A 16,125-nucleotide genomic window follows, 5' to 3' on the forward strand; every position below is an offset into this window, starting at 1 on the left:
TTGATAGCTAACCATCATAATAACACTAGCATTTATCTACACACTTTGTGTGTAAGAACACTTTAAAAAAAAAGGGAAGGAGAGCGAGTGAGAGTGAGAAAGTAGGTGGGAGTGAGAGGTTTATTTATTTATTTTAATATTAGATATATCTTAACATCACATGTAAGTGAGGGTTTAATAAAAAACAGTAAAATTTAGATATGTGAAATTACAATTTTACCCATAATTTTTTTTTTATGTGATAGAAGACAAATAGTATTTTCATCCTATTTTGGTTGACAAAAAAAATTTTATTAATAAATAATTTAGATACAAACAAAAAGAATAAACCTCCTTTGAAGATATTTTAAAAATTAACTAATCCTAATTAAACATACAAACTAATCGACAACTTGATAACAAATAAACAAACAAACAAACAAACAATCAAAGATTACAAAGGCAGCTATACTACACACGCTAAAAAAAATACCCGTCAAGCTAATTATCGACGATGAGTTGTCAAAAGGGCATTCTTGACTTTTTATTATTCTTTTGCACATTTAACTGGGGCAGGCAAGTTTTGAGACATCCTTGCTAGATCTGTTGTATTTCATGTGGCTCTTGACCAGCTGTCCCGCTGCAATTGCAGACATCAGCGAAAGTTCTCCGGCGAGCACTGAACCGGCGACAATGGTGGCCAATTTTCTAGAGTTTGAACCGGGTGAGTCTCTGCTTGCACCCCTCACACCCAGCAGGTTCAGGCAGGCTGCTTGTGATGCAAGCTGGGTTCCTCCTCCAACTGTTCCTACCTGAAAAAGTTAATTAAAACGAGATTAGTGGGTTTAGTTAGGTGTCAATTAAGCACTAATTATAGTTGTATTGTACCTCAATGGAAGGCATAGTGACGGAGACATGAAGGTCCTTGCCGTCGTTTATGGCTTCCATCATGGTGATGCAGTGAGAGCTCTCAACATTCTGAGCCGGATCCTGGCCGGTCGCGATATAGATCGCAGCGACAATGTTGCTGGCGTGCGCATTGAACCCACCAAGAGCACCGGCCATGGCAGAACCAGTAAGGTTCTTAAGCATGTTGAGCTCCACCAGGGAAGCCACATTTGTCTTCAGTACCTTCCTCACCACCTCTTCCTTGATCACTGCCTCACACACTACTGACTTTCCTCTCCCTTCTATCCAATTCACCGCCGCCGGTTTCTTGTCGGAGCAGAAGTTTCCTGAGCAGTCCGGATCAAACACAAACTAAATCAACGTAATTGATACAGTAAATATATACAACAATGTTCTATTGTCGAACTTATGTTGATATCCAATCACATATTCAAATATGACGATGTAAACATCTTATGTTATCAAACCAAGATAACATTTTCTATACGCAAAAAGAATATTTGCATGATCAAATCGAAAACCTACCTTGAATTAATTAGGTGTCCATGTAATATTGTAATTTGCATGCCTTGGTAATTTTTAACAAATGAGGATCCTCTCCGAATCTTTTTTGTGAGGACCGTGGATTCCTCCAATCATATCCGTTCATCATATATCGTGCGGTCAGAAATCATTGTAAATTTTTTTTTATTTAAAATTGAATATAAACAGTATCTGACAAAAACTGGTCGCCCGATGTACAATAAACGGACACGATTGGGGGATCCTCGGGATCCTCACAAAGAGAATCCGGAGAGGATCCTCGTTCATTTTTAACTTACATTATCATGTGAGTATATCACTCATCGTTATCACCAAGGTATATCCAGTGTTTAAAATATTGATATCATTGAAAATATTTATATACAAATTTGTGGATATGTCGATATCAATATCATTTGGCTTCGATGGAAATGATAGAAATTTGTTTAAAAACTAAAAATTTAAGATGAAACTTTAGGGATTATCAAACACTGGTTTAAACAAAATATAAGAATTTCTCCGATATTTGCTTGATATGTCGAAAATATCGAGAATTTGTTGATTTTAGCCAAAATTTAAAAAAAATTTCATATATGGAACCGTATCAAAAAATTGTCAAACACTGTATATATCTACTACTCATCACAAAATACCTTCTTGGCGACATGCAACTTCCAATGACATGTGAGAATCTCCCAAAACGAAGACTCAAATGCAAATTATGGACAAAAAGAAGGGGAAGAGAAAGATTAATCAAGTAACTAATACCAGAGATGCCAATAATATCCATGTCAGGGAAGTCGCTTTGGAGGAAATCTAGAACGTTTTGGACGCCTTTGGAGACCATGTTCATCCCCATAGCATCTCCAGTGCTGCAAGTAAACCTCATGTACACATTCTTCCCCGCTATCGAGCATTGAATCCTCTGAAGCTTCGCAAATCTACTTGATCTGAACAGTGCATATGCAGTCAAGTCAACAAACAGAATTCCAAATTATTAATTTTTATTGTATCACAAATTAATAGATAATTAATCACTAACTCTCCACTTAAAAACAATATGGTAATTGTGTGATTATCTAACAAGAATAAAGTTAACCAACTTTTAGTTAGTAACAAGATCATTTTTCAAACATTCTTCCTCTCCCTCTCGCCAAAAATAATACAAAAGTCGCCCTCCGTGCACATGCAATGCCCGAAATAAAAGGGATTGACTTGGCTTCGGAAATAACAAAAACCAAAAAATATAAGTTAGGTGAGTTGGCAAGGAAATATTTTTCAGTGTGCCGAGACACGGTTCTATACATCAAGTATAATAATATAATTAGTTTAGAATTATTTAGAAACTTGAAAAAAAAAAATTCAACCAATTATATATATTATGAAACTTAATATTCCATTGTGTTTTTCCGGCATAATAAAAAAGTTTCTATTGTTAAGGGTGTGTGTGATCCTCTCTTGTCTCTTGTGTAGTCGAGTTTGAATCTTTCTTTTGTTAAGTCAGAATAATCTATATAAAAAAAAAATTAAAAAAAATTAAAAATCTATAATCCTTTATAATATCATTTTGCAAAATAAAAGAATAAAAGACTCACCAACTTGTGTTAAAGGACGAAAATTCAATTTAAAAAAAAATAAAATACGAAATATTGCAGGTGAAATTCGAATTATTTCAAAAAACAAAAAGACCAAAGCAGAAGAAATGGTGAAGATAACCCGTCCGTACCGGTTGAAAACGACGGCGAGGGTATCAAAGTTGAGCGGGTCCTCAACAAAGAACTTGAGTTCGGCAGCTCTGGCGGCTGAGCTGAACCGGACAACGGGAGCTCGGGTCATACCGTCCTTGAGAACCACGCTGCTGGCCCCGCTGGACATGTGGATGGCCTTGCATCCCCTATTGGTACTGGCCACCAAGCACCCCTCCGTGGTTGCCATTGGCACCGAGTACTCCTCCCCGTCGATCAGCAGCGGCCCCGCCACTCCCACCGGGATCTGCACGTACCCCACCGGCATCTCGCAGCATTGCCCCAGTATCGCCTCGTAGTCGAACCCTTCCAGCGGGAGGCCATCCAGCGAACTACCGGTCGTCCGCTGCAGGGCCTCGCGCCGTATCGCAGCCGCCCTCCGGCAGTCTCCGAGGGTGGACTCGAGAGAGTACGAAGGCGTGGTTCCATCGACGACAGACTTGATGATTTTCTCGTCATCAGCCGACAACGCCGGCGACTTGTCCGAGGCGGAGGTGGCGTAGGAGGGGAGTGCGGTGAAATTGACAGAACTATTTTGCCGGACTACGACGTCGTCGTTCCAGGGGCCGTGGGCGGCGCGGGAGTTGGGGGAGACGAAGGACTGGACGAAGTCAATGCCGAAGAAGCCGAGGAGGTAGATTATGGAGGCGAACAGGGAGAAGAGGGCGGCGAGCTCGGACAGCGTAACGACGTGCAGCGGCGTGGAGCTGCGGATCTTCTCGCGCCACCGGTTGAGGAGGAAGTAGGCGACGGCGAAGAAGAGAGTGAAGAAGAGGCCATTGGTGAGGTAAAGCGGGAGGGGAAGCGCGTCGGAGGCCTTCAGCAGCTGGTTGTCGGATTTAATGGGTTCGCCGGCTGCAGAGGCAGTTGGGGGTCGCCGGCGAACGGCCATTATCAGAGAGAGAAATAAGGGGGAAATAAGTAATTAAGGAATTAATTAGGCTAAGTAAAAGAAAAGGGAGGGATTAGAGGTGGTGGTTTATTTAATTAATTTGGATTTTGTTAGGGGAGTTTGCTAATAAATGAGCTGGAATGGGGCAAAAGCGGAGAATTTGGACCCGTTTTTATAGGAAGAGGAAAGGAGGGAGTGAAGAGGTAGTGGGGGGTCCCACCCCCACAGGTGCTGTGTCGTTTCGCGTGTCGGGCTTTGCCTCTACGGATCTATGGATCCATTAGGATCTCATCATAGAATTTTTTTTAATGTCAGGGTCACATTTTGATAAGAATGTTACTATTTAACGTGTTATAAGAAAATCAAAGACAAACGCTACAAATTCATGTAATAATATTAATAAAAATAGATTCAATTTCAAAGCTTAGGGTTTATTGCTTCAGCTCATAAACCAATAAACTGTAAGCTTTTAACAATTGAATCTATTATCACTACAATTATAACCTAATTGGTGGAACTGAAAATCGTAATCGGAATCTAGGTAGGGCGATTAATAATTTATCATTAATTTTTTTATCCACGTGGCGCAAAGTTGATTTTCATATTCGTTAAACTGCGAGCCCCACGATTGCTACATTAGTAGTTATCAATATAATTGATAGAAAATTTAACGGATGTGTGACATTACAACGAATTTGTAAGTTGATGTATAACATTGCAATGTTTAAAAGATAAAATATGAGTTTATTATGTGATCTAAAATTAAAGTAGTATAGCCACTCAGTACAACAATTTAGTAGTAATTTCTCTTCACTTGGAAGCAAGAGATATTAAGTTTGAATATCGTGGATGACGAATTCGATACCAAATTAAGTTACCTATTGTGTGGCTTAACCGAACTCTCTTGCTCTTAATGTAAAAATATCGATGTATTCAAAAAATTAAAGTAGTATAACGTAATTTACATATAATTTAATTAATTACCATACCAATTATAGTTCCGTTTGAGCTTCGATATACTTTGGGGTTGATCTGGACCCATTTAGCCCGACTCTACTTAGACCACGTTAAGTCATGTCGGGAAGATTCTAAAAAAGGAAAGAGGGAAAAATAAAAAAAACAACTAAGCAGCCATATTTCTCAGGGCCTGAGCGATCGAATGATTAGCAACTTCCTTTTGGTGTCAGTCATATTTTCCGGCGAATCACTGCAGGTTTTTACCCTCCGAAATTCCAAATCACCAGCGTTTATCTGATCAAATCCCTTCTGGGTTTTGCTTTTCAATCCTCGAATCGAATTGGGTTAATTTCAATTTCAAATTTTTGATTTGATCCAATCTCTAATTTCAATTCTCTGAAAGCTCTGTTTCTGTCTTCAACTTTTCAAAACCTTTTCTGTCTCTGTAGAGTCCAGTACTAGGGCTGTTGGCAGTGGGTAGGGTTTTCTGAAAGCAAAAAAGACAGAGAGCAGAAGATCATGGACCTCAACGCCTTCTGGGTCCACGTGTCTGTCACGTGACTCTGAGAATTTCCCTTTTGTTTCAGTCGTCGTCTTCCCTGATCCTCTCTCTCTCTCTCTCTCTCTCTCTCTATGTTTGTGTGTATATGGCTTACCAGCAGCAGCAACAGCAAGGAGGGGCTCAGCTGTTCAATTCCCCGTTCGGGGACACGACGTTGACGAAGGTGTTCGTGGGGGGATTGGCCTGGGAGACCCAGAGCGACACTCTACGACGTCACTTCGAGCAGTTCGGCGACATCCTCGAGGCTGTCGTTATCACCGATAAGAACACCGGCCGATCCAAAGGCTATGGCTTTGTCAGTACTCAATAACCCATCTCTCTCATTTTCCCAAACATATGAAACAATCAATCAAATTTTGATAAATTTGAGATTAATCCGCTTTTTTTGGTTTCTGGGTTGTTTTTGTTTGGAGGGTTTAGGTCACATTTTGTGATCCTGAATCTGCAAGAAGGGCTTGCTCGGATCCCAATCCTGTGATCGATGGCCGCAGAGCTAACTGCAATCTTGCTTCTCTGGGTCGTCCCCGCCAACCTTTCCTTTTTCATGGTATATTTTTATCTATTTCTCGTTGTGTTTTTTGTTTTCCTTGCATTTTTGTTCTGCTGGGTACTTAGGAACTGCGTTTCTAATGCTGGATTTGCAATCGAATTGTTGCTTTGGTTGATTGGATTGCAGGGCAAGTGAGATCACCAGCTCCAATCCTCGGGCGCGTGCAGCCGCCTAGAGCTGCTTACATGGGGAGCCCCCACCCTGCTTACCACCACCCTATTCCTCATGGTTACCAGCCCGGGTTTGTGTACCCGTCTTATGGGTGAGTTTTAAACTTAGAAAGCTCTTGACTTTAGATGTTCATCTCAAGCTTACCGGTTGAGGCCATTTGGGTGTTGGGTGTTGGGTGCTGGGTGTTGGAGCTTATGCAATTTGTCTTGACTGCAAGAGGCAAAATTTCATTCCAGAACACACAACAACTATCTGATCGAGTGTCTTTTCTCGCCAACCATTTCCTCAGCATTCAAATTTTTGAAATTTGAGCTATTAAGTAATCGTTTTGAGTACCTAAGACTGAAACCTTAGCTAGCGAAGGTCATTTTACAGGTGATAATAAAAATTGTGTATTTGGGGGAGGCTTTTTGTCAAAGTGTGTTTATCGTTTATCGTATGTTGAATGTTGGGTGGGATATGCTTGACTACATAGAAACTTACTAGCATTAAGCTGTGCAAAACCATGGAATCACATTGTAATGAAAATCTTATTTAGTTTGCTTTGTAGCTTTATGCATGTGCTGTAGTATTTCATCAAGCGTTTTATGTTATAGTAGTACTCCCATTGTTTTTTGGACACTTAACTGGTGCCCATCTTTGAAAAGCTTGAGAGGAAGCTTGGGTTCCTTACGTTGTTGAAATTCCATGTGGCTGTATGATCTCAAGAGGTTCAAGAATTTCTGTTTTGCAGGTACACAGGATATGGACCTGAATTTGTCTACCCACAGGTCAATACTTTAATATGTCATTACACAGCTTTTATTTGCGATTTTAAAGAGTAAAAGAACAATGCTTGATTGTTCAAAAGCTAACTAAGCCGGTTACCAACTTTTGTTCCTCAACTTTCGCCAGGGTGCCTACAGTCCTTACATGACTCAGCAGCAATACCTTCAGATATATGGGGTACCAGGCACGGTTAACCCTGGCGTATATTCATATGGACAATTCGGTCAGTCACTCCCTGGAAACCAGGGATATGCAACAGTTCAAAACTATGGAGTTCCAGGTCCTCATGTAATGCAATTCAGTGGGGCCAATGTCGGTGCAGCATCCCCAGCTGCCATTCCAACGATTCAAACACCATATCCTGCAGGCAACATTCTCTTCCTAAAACCCTTCTTCCCATTTGCAAGAATGATCACCTTCATTGCAATTTATCAACATGTTATCCTGCAGGCAACTTTCTGATGCTAAAATTTTTATGAGCCGATCAGATAAATGTTCCAAGTACCACAATTTTTTTTTATAAGATACCACATATGAAAGTCGCGTAATGAGACTTTCTCTTAAAAAAATCTTTTTTTTTTTTCCTTGATTTATGGTAACTCATTTTGCATGCTATGCCTGCGCACCTGATTTCAGCATTGCCGCACTGATGGAAGTTGGCAAGAAGAGATGTGCAGTTATAATAATTCAAGTCTATAGTCAGTGATTCTGGTTTGCTGGTTTTTTCAGGTATAGTTGCACCAGCTCCAGGACAGACGCAGTATATGCTTCCTACTAATTCTCCTCAATTCACCAGTGGTTCCGATCAAACTGCAGGTTGAGTGGTAAATCAGAAAGGTAACTTCTGGAGGTAGAGATTGTCACCTTGTCCACCTTTTTATTAAACATATCTGCATAATTACACTGGAAATCCGTCTTTGTCGGGGATGCAGGTAATCCTTATTGCAGCAGGACTATGAGAAGCTACTGCTACCTAAGTGGCAGCCTCTAAATCTAGCCTTGCAAGTTATTATCTTTACTTTCTAGAGGTGACACCTGTTTTCCCTTATAAAGTATGATTTTACTCGTAGCATAGAATCGTAGCTTATGACAAATTCCAATTTAAATCGAACCTCTGTGGGAAATTTTTGCATTGCAACACGGGTAGTTGTGTTTGGAATAGATAATGATGCTTTAGAACTGTTTGACCTGAGATTCTTTTACTTTTAGCTTTATTATTACGTGAGCTTCTATCGTAGTGCCATTTCACCATATCCGTGATGAGAGATAGTGACACACGTGTGTATACACCCTCGATTTCCCCCTTTTATTTTTTTTTGAATCTAGCAACTTCCCAACTATGTGGAATTTTAGTCACATCTGAAACAGGGCTTTTTTCTATGACCAGGAAATCAGGGATCAAAGCACATGGGACCGAATACTAGTATATACATACATACATACATACATATATATATATAGCATTGTATCAAGTCCCTCGTTTTTTATTAAATTTATTTTCTGGTTTATAAATTCTTGTGATTATATATGATATGTTTAACTAATGCAGGTCATTCTTGGTGGTCATCGGAGATACTTCAAAGTCAGCTGTTAGATGTTAAAGAGGGTGGAAGAGCATCATGGGTTGTTGCTTTTTTCACCTGGTGGTGTCTGTAAAATATGCCGTTGCAGTGTCATGTGGCTCAAAGCCGCTTGGCATATTATGGGTCATTGCGTGTTTGCCGGAAATATGGTTTTCCGGCGGACGCAGCGTAATAAGACTGTAACTGTGTAAATAACCCTAAACTTTATCCTGTATCAAAGAAAGAATCAATTCGATTCGTTTCATGGACTCTGGACCCAACATATGGGTTTACAGTCATTGTCAAGTCTCACTCATTGTATTTACCACAAAAAAAAACAAAAAAATCATTGTTCAAATTTGAATTTCTCTATTCAATTGGCGCTTCTTCATTTTCCTTTGGGTAATATTGAGGGAGTCTTAATAAAACATTCATGGTACTGTTCATGTTTAACGTTAAGGACACTTTTACTCTAAAATATCACTCATGGTACTTTCACTTACATCTTTTTGTCCTTTTGGTTAAAACTCAAAGTTTGCAAGTTATTTCATTAGTTTTTCTTAATATTATTGAAGCTTCAGCTTCTTCTTCCTCTTTATACGATTTCGTTTGATTATTTATTGGTGTGAGATTAATATAAATGATATCCGTGTTTGCGGAAGAAAATCTGTCATCTAAATGTTTTTGCATGTGACTGGCACACCTTCATGTTATATGGCTAGATGGTAACACTAATTTAGATCACAAATCGGAATTTTTTGAATCTCTATATGCGCTCTACTTTCTATTCAATCTTTTCAAAAATATTTGGATTCGAAATCAAGATTTTAATGCAGAACTTCCAATCTAACTTGCACTCTTAGCAGAAACAAAAGGGATGTAACAAAAGGGACGTGTGAAAATCATTTATCGAGGGTTGATGGTGTACCTAACAAAATCTTGGGTGTGAGTTAGTAGAATCCCTAAACCAAAAGCTTACTGTAATAAGGCCCAATATTCCCATCTGAACACCGATGAAATTGAGAATATGTAGCTACGTTAACGCGACAACTAACAAGCATACATTGGTTCAACTACTCACTGATGGTTGTAGCTTCTGCGGTGTCGGCGGCGTGACAATGATCGGACTTGACCTTGGTTCAACTACTTTCACTGATGCTTGTAGCTTCTGCGGTGTCCGCGGGTGCTGGTGGTCAGAATTGACCAGCGATAACTCGTATTTCGGATTTATGAACAGTTTCTTGCAAACTCACAGATCGAGTTAACCAAGTAGGACACATTTAATCAACCATTGCAACATTTTTTTGCATCTGTAAACATAATCATTGCCAGTAAGGGTTCCAAGATTTGGGATAACAAGGTTGGATCGTGAGAAATTCGAACTTGGGCAGGAGAACAGTGCTCCATAATGTTACATAACACAACCAAAAAATAACTAGAAGCTGAACTCTACCACTACACATCTCACTCATCATCAGCTCACCACATTCCCCGACGACGGGGCTAAATGTGGCCAGCACAATCTGTTTGTACAAACAATACAGTTTTCACGCTTCTTTCATAAATGAGAGGGGAAAGGGTTACGCGTTTTAGTTTACAGAGACTCCGGACTTGTGGACGGTCTAATTCTTGAAGGCATCCGCATGGGCTGTTTTATTGCACCACCAAATGTACTATGTAAGGAATTCTTTGGTGTGATGGACATTTTGTTCAAAGCGGAGTCAAATTCATCGAGATCATAATGCTGTTGCAAAATCGCATAATCCATTCCGTCCACATTTTCATCCGCGACAGCGTCACCTATGTCTTCATCACTGGAATCTTCGTCATCGTCATACGTAGGATGAACCATCGACCAGAAAATGAACTTCGGCCGGATGTACCTTTGGATAAAGGAAAAACTAGTGTCAGCAAAGCTTTCAAAACAGGTTTTAAGCATTTGAATCTTACGGCTAACAAAACTTTCCTTTTTGACCTTGAAAGTTCAAAGTTAATACAAACCTGTCACTTTTCTTCAGCAAGCACGGGTCAAATGGGAAGAACATGTCTAGCCTTTCCCTCCCACCAAATTCCTTTGAAAGTTCTGATTCCAGATAGTCATCGAAATCAAATTTGTCAAGTGTCATGAATAAACCAGCTGCTTTTGATTGCCGTAGAAACTCGTTTACTATGGAAGGCAGACACACCTTTCAAAATGGAGAACAAAATTAAGCACAATGATGCAATAGTTTTAGACATTAAAGCATCCTTCTCGAATGGTATGAAAGAGAATCAAAGATCGAAAGAATAGAAAGATAAACGAAATAATTATAATGTAGCCCATTTTTGTACAGGGTGGAACTACATGTAAACGGTCCTCACCTGCAGCGGGTTCAATTTATTATTCAAAACAGACTCCAAAGGCAGACGAAGAAGCCATGGCTTCAGCAGAGGAACATCCATCATTGACCTCATTCGGAAGCAAAGCAAATACATGATGGCCTGTTGGACGAGTAAATCGGCATCAATGGAATTATACAAGTACATAAATTTGATAGTGCAAAACTTAGATATAACATTTAAGTAACTTAAGCATAGAAGCAAATGAATCACATGATGCAACTAATAGCATAGGGAAAATTGCAGTTTGAATGTCCAAAAGTTGCGAACTTAGTTCCAGAACTAGATATGGAATCTTCCCTCAGATAGTGTAGAGATACGACTGAATGTCAACAAAAGTTTGACTTGGCAGTTCGATATTTAATAAACCAAAAAACCAAATTTCAAAACAAGAAGATATTTCAATATGAAATTCACTTGATTGAACAGGTTGTTTACACTCTTCACATGATATCTTGAAAACCAAGAAATCTGAAATATTTATTATTATGTCTGAAGAACTGATTCCAAAGTGAAACAAAACAAACCTGACATCCTGAATAAAACACTCTATAAGCTTCCGGATTTACTTTGTCATTCTGCGTTTTGACATATTTACAGCACCAATCCACCAACCTGGAACCAGAGTAACATATGACAACAGCGTTAGACAAATTCCTTCTGCATTTCCCTTCTTATGTCTCATTGCTGAGTCATTGTAAAAAAGGAGATTGCATGGGGCTATTGGTTTGAACACAACCTTTCCAAAGTGTTAGCAATCACAGAAGCCGACAGAAACTTCGCACGAGACAAATAACTAGCAAGATAAGAAACGGCACTCATTCTGCACAAAACCAAAAAGAGAAATCAGTACTATAAACGATGAGTGAAACATCTAAAATCCGAAACTATGATATTCAGAATGTTCTAGTTTGCCATAATATTACATAGATGATTCAAGAAGCTTAAGATACTCTCCTTGTAAACACACACCAAAAGAAAATAAGAAAAAAGAAATTGGAAAAAAAAAAATGGTATGTGAGAGAACCTGTGCAACAGATGGCATCCACCACAGTGATTTAATAAAACAAAATATGTTAAACCATATAAATAGCCTCCCAGGTTTTCCAACGTTTCTCTTAAGATAAGCAGTGATTACATGTGGGTTAATTAATGGGCATGTCAAAAATGCCTGGACATGCCTCATATATATCTAACCTATGTTGTATCATAATGGGCACTGATGCAAGTACAGATATTCACTACAATTGTCAAATCCTACAAGCTGCACCCAAAGGTACGAAAGTACAAATGTGATAGATAGCAATTACAGAAAATCACTAACAAAAATGATATAGATGATAAAAAAAAAATTATATGTTTACATCCAGTTTAAGTTTTAAGGACAAGTGTAAAAGCAACTCATGATATGAATACTATACCCCAGTTTACGAACTAAGAAGTAAAAACAAAGAATACCTGACTATACACAAGTAAGGGCAAGCATATTACCTGAGAAGTGGGGGGTTGGTACTGCAGAAAAAAGTATTTTCAAGCATCAAAGCAAATGTCACGCCACAATTTCCAGGATCTAGAGAACATGCATAGAAGATCACAAACTGCAATAAGAAAAAAAAGCAAGTTAATAAGGGGATAGACAAACCAGTAGATATACGAAGAGGAATAAAGGAAAAAACAAAATAATGAATTAAGAAAACAGATATGGAAAATTTTATAAATTACCTGGGCAAACTTCGATTTGTATGCAGTCAAAACAGTCCTCTTAAATGACTCCAGTAGAGTTTCAAAGACCTAAACATGCCATATACATAGGAATTAAAATGTGAAGAATGGAGACAGTCATATTGAGCATGTCAACCTCAAAATCAAAGAGTTCAAAGATACCTCGATCAAACGGCCACCAACTTCACAAGACTCAAGATGCTCAAAAGTTAACACCAACAAGCTATCTAATTTTTCGGCAAATGAATTACTTCCTGAAACCTTCGTACTTAATTTTCTTGCAATCTGTATAAATAACTTGTAATCACTATATAATGAAGGTTTAAAATCATCATGAACAATACGGAAGAACAAGATTGATGTGAGAACCAAAACAAATATCAATAAACTCAGGGAAAACTGCAAAGTAGCAACTATGCTTCATATTCTGTCTCACCCTCCTCTCTTCCCCATTGTCTCTTTCTCCTTGAATTTTGAACACCTGTTTCCCTCTTGCATGCTAAGTTCTATCAACTCGTTGTCAGACATTGCATTAATTAATACTACCATCAAGAGGGTTTCAACTTGTTGCCTTATATATCCCCGGCTCCTCACAAAACAAACTCATAAAGAAATTCAAGGGTTGTATGCATGGGGTGTTCAATGTGGATAAGAGTAATCAAACTCAATCATACCTCGCTATCATCATTCAGATCATCATCCATAGACTCGTGTACAGCTTCTAGCTCCATCTCAAATATTCCTTTACTTGAGTCATCTTCTATGTCATCCCATCCAATCTCCACCTGTAGGAAGCCACTTCATAATGTTTGTCATGAAAAAAAAATAAAAACAATTATTCCATTCAAATGTTAATTTCAATTTTCAATTGAATATACATACGTCCAAGTCTAGCAGCAATTCCACCACGCCAGTTAGCATTGGGATCCGAACTACTTCACCAAGAGCGCCACTCTCCAACTTTAGCATGTTCTCTACGTACATCACAACACTAAGAGTCTACAAGAGCAATATGGCATATCATATATTTATCAATTTAGAGAACACTGGGATGGTAAGCAATGCAGACATCCAAAAGGAAAAAAATAGAAACATATTCAATTATTAATCACAGTTGGAGGGAAAAGCCATCATTATGAAGAAGAAACGATATGATACAAAGCTATATACAATGAAACATTGGCCTAAACAATCATGGCCACTTTGAAAACATCTGTCGCTTATGTATATATACCATACGAAAGCTAACAAAGATTGCAGAGGATATCTTTTTGAGTGAACAACACTTTATTACTAGATGGGTACGTGCCGTGCAGAATTAACTTACATTTATATCATGAAAACGATATTGTGGTGTTGCAGCTAAAACAATTGGCACCAATCTCGCAGGGGAAAGTGGTAGCATATCAGCAATATCATTCAGAGCTGAATGCACGCGAGATAAAACTTGGTCCTTTTTTGTAAGACCGCGCGGCAGCTGGAAACTTTTAGGTGGAAAGAATTGTTTTGTGAGCATCGCCAAACACTCATCTACAAACTTCCCGCAGGAAGCAGCCTGTGCCACCATGAAGCAAAAAAAATCTAAAATTTCTGCCAACTTGTTCAAAAAGCTTTGAAATTTGACAAAGTAGAAACATATAAAACCCACATACCAACGAAATAATGAAATGAATCACCGCATCCATCACCTGAGGCCTCTGCGTCCACAAGTTCATCCCAAAAATCTGAAACATTTTCGCAATCAATTATTAATAAAAAAAACCACCAAGGATTGGATACATACAGCGAGACAAAAACAAAAAAAATTATACTAACAACTTACAGCAGCAAGAAGTAGATTGTGTAGATCATGATCTATACAAGAAACTGCTCTAGATAGTGCCTCCAAAGTCGTCTGCCAAGCAATAAACCGAAAAATTTAAAACTTAGGCAAAACAAATTTAATTGAAACCAAATTAATTGAATATACTGTAAGCACATACCACCGAGGCAATAAACCAAAAAAAAAAAAAAAAATTCAAAACTTGGATAAAACCAATTCAACTAGAAACAAATTAATTGATTAACAACATACCACAAGAAAAGCCTCCTCATCGGCGCCGTACCCTCCGTCGTGGCTCACAACCGAAATGAGCCGTTCATAGTCCTTGTTTTCAGCCAGAGCCTAAACAATTCAAATCAAACTTGTCAAAATTAACATCCATACCAAAACAATCAAGGGCAAGTTCACTAAAACCCTAAACTGGTGCAAGAAATCCACAGTTGGGGAATCGGAATCCTTACCGCTGGTGAACCTGAAGTCACTGAGCAAAGAATATCCCTGATGTGATCGACGAGGTCGGAATCGGTGAATTCTCCGTCCTCCGCCATCTCATCCAAAGCCGCCTCGTTGTTCCTCAACTCGACGCCCATGGTTGTCTCGCCCTACGGATCCTCCTGCAAAGAATTTCAGTGAGGAAGTCCTAGGCGTCGGTGTTTCGGTTCAGCTGGGATAGCCGGCCGAGGTGGGTACGAGAATTGGGTGGGCAGTCGTCTTCTTTGCTGGAGCTGCTGCGGCTATGGAGATTTGGTTGTTGAGTGTTGTGTGCGGTGCGGCCGCCGAGTGTTTGGAAGAATGGAAAAACCCCAAAAACCAGGGTTTTCAAGAAGCGGCTGCCTCCTTTTTGTATGTATTTATATAGGTACCGAATTCGCTTGGTCAGAATCCCTCTCCTTTTTAAACGCGGGAGACTGACTTTTTTTTTTTCTTTTTTTTTTTTTGCTATTTCCCTAATTACATTTCTATTTTTTTTAAGACGCATGTCGACACATATTTGATCGCATAATTTATTTAACAGTTTAAATTGAGGGATTGGTGATCGTTGAATCAAATGTAATTATATTGTTCGTAGATCAATAGTGGTAATGGATTAAATGTAATTGTTAAATATGAATTGATGATAAATTAGTGGCACAATCAAGATTGTTTGTGAGATATGCGTTTCAAAGTATGTATTAAGAAAAAAATTCGAACTCAAAACATGAGCAATTAAAGTAAGTGTACGATACAACTAAGTGGGAGGTAGAGAGCAGTGTTTAAAATATCAGTATTAATAGAAATATCGATAGACAAATTTGTGAAAATACCGATGGATATATCGTAGATCTATATTAATTGCCTTCAATGGAAATAATGGAAATTTGCTCAAAAACATGGAAATTTTAAATTATTTTTTAGAAAATACCATATGAAGCCACACACACACATATGAATCAATAATTATTTATTAGATATAGTGTAAACAATAAGTATGTGATATGTGAGAAGAAAAACTTCCTTATAATGACAAGTAATAAAATAAAGCATTTCACTAGAAAGAATAATATTATACATAACTTAATTAAAATTTTCATAATGAAAGCAGCAC

General features: G+C 38.5%; 3 protein-coding genes across 5 annotated transcripts; 1 reads left to right on the plus strand and 2 right to left on the minus strand.

Moving 5' to 3' along the window:
- Positions 1 to 269: 269 nt before the first annotated feature.
- On the minus strand, positions 270 to 4,196 carry LOC137748576 (3-hydroxy-3-methylglutaryl coenzyme A reductase 2-B-like). The gene is made up of 4 exons (XM_068488744.1): positions 3,137 to 4,196; positions 2,179 to 2,360; positions 868 to 1,214; positions 270 to 791 (listed from the first exon to the last, which is right to left on the minus strand). The coding sequence occupies exons 1-4, from the start codon at positions 4,045 to 4,047 to the stop codon at positions 543 to 545; spliced, it is 1,689 nt and encodes a 562-aa protein (XP_068344845.1). The 5' UTR covers positions 4,048 to 4,196; the 3' UTR covers positions 270 to 542.
- A 963-nt stretch (positions 4,197 to 5,159) lies between these two features.
- LOC137748564 (uncharacterized) lies at positions 5,160 to 8,989 on the plus strand. 3 transcript variants are annotated; one of them, XR_011070080.1, is made up of 8 exons: positions 5,160 to 5,861; positions 5,987 to 6,113; positions 6,243 to 6,378; positions 7,021 to 7,057; positions 7,182 to 7,422; positions 7,785 to 7,905; positions 7,988 to 8,083; positions 8,605 to 8,989. XR_011070080.1 is itself a non-coding variant. In XM_068488734.1 (7 exons), the coding sequence occupies exons 1-6, from the start codon at positions 5,652 to 5,654 to the stop codon at positions 7,874 to 7,876; spliced, it is 843 nt and encodes a 280-aa protein (XP_068344835.1). In that variant the 5' UTR covers positions 5,160 to 5,651; the 3' UTR covers positions 7,877 to 7,905; positions 8,605 to 8,989. The 3 variants fall into 3 exon arrangements, 1 of the variants encoding a protein (XP_068344835.1); XR_011070081.1 differs by having other exon boundaries at positions 7,785 to 7,892; XM_068488734.1 differs by lacking the exon at positions 7,988 to 8,083.
- Positions 8,990 to 9,970: 981 nt separating this feature from the next.
- LOC137746880 (uncharacterized) lies at positions 9,971 to 15,385 on the minus strand. The gene is made up of 15 exons (XM_068486896.1): positions 15,002 to 15,385; positions 14,793 to 14,882; positions 14,541 to 14,612; positions 14,371 to 14,442; positions 14,046 to 14,273; positions 13,601 to 13,717; positions 13,393 to 13,503; positions 12,881 to 13,003; positions 12,719 to 12,787; positions 12,488 to 12,594; positions 11,736 to 11,819; positions 11,524 to 11,611; positions 10,979 to 11,098; positions 10,619 to 10,803; positions 9,971 to 10,500 (listed from the first exon to the last, which is right to left on the minus strand). Exons 1-15 carry the CDS (start codon positions 15,128 to 15,130, stop codon positions 10,212 to 10,214), a joined length of 1,884 nt encoding a protein of 627 aa, XP_068342997.1. The 5' UTR covers positions 15,131 to 15,385; the 3' UTR covers positions 9,971 to 10,211.
- Between the last annotated feature and the right edge of the window lie 740 nt (positions 15,386 to 16,125).

Source organism: Pyrus communis, chromosome 10 (genome assembly GCF_963583255.1).
Source record: "Pyrus communis chromosome 10, drPyrComm1.1, whole genome shotgun sequence".
Taxonomy (NCBI): domain Eukaryota; kingdom Viridiplantae; phylum Streptophyta; class Magnoliopsida; order Rosales; family Rosaceae; genus Pyrus; species Pyrus communis.

Bases quoted from the DNA above. Each gene is read 5' to 3' on its own strand.
- LOC137748576 (XM_068488744.1), bottom strand. From the start codon at position 4,047: ATGGCCGTTCGCCGGCGACCCCCAACTGCCTCTGCAGCCGGCGAACCC. The intron at 2,361-3,136 runs GTACGGACGGGT...TGCACTGTTCAG, and splicing joins CTCGCCGTCGTTTTCAACCG to ATCAAGTAGATTTGCGAAGC. The intron at 792-867 runs GTACAATACAAC...TAACTTTTTCAG, and splicing joins TCACTATGCCTTCCATTGAG to GTAGGAACAGTTGGAGGAGG.
- LOC137748564 (XM_068488734.1), top strand. From the start codon at position 5,652: ATGGCTTACCAGCAGCAGCAACAGCAAGGAGGGGCTCAGCTGTTCAAT. The intron at 6,379-7,020 runs GTGAGTTTTAAA...TCTGTTTTGCAG, and splicing joins TTTGTGTACCCGTCTTATGG to GTACACAGGATATGGACCTG. The intron at 7,058-7,181 runs GTCAATACTTTA...AACTTTCGCCAG, and splicing joins CTGAATTTGTCTACCCACAG to GGTGCCTACAGTCCTTACAT.
- LOC137746880 (XM_068486896.1), bottom strand. From the start codon at position 15,130: ATGGGCGTCGAGTTGAGGAACAACGAGGCGGCTTTGGATGAGATGGCG. The intron at 14,883-15,001 runs GTAAGGATTCCG...TGAATTGTTTAG, and splicing joins TGACTTCAGGTTCACCAGCG to GCTCTGGCTGAAAACAAGGA. The intron at 10,804-10,978 runs GTGAGGACCGTT...CCATTTTGAAAG, and splicing joins ATAAATTGAACCCGCTGCAG to GTGTGTCTGCCTTCCATAGT.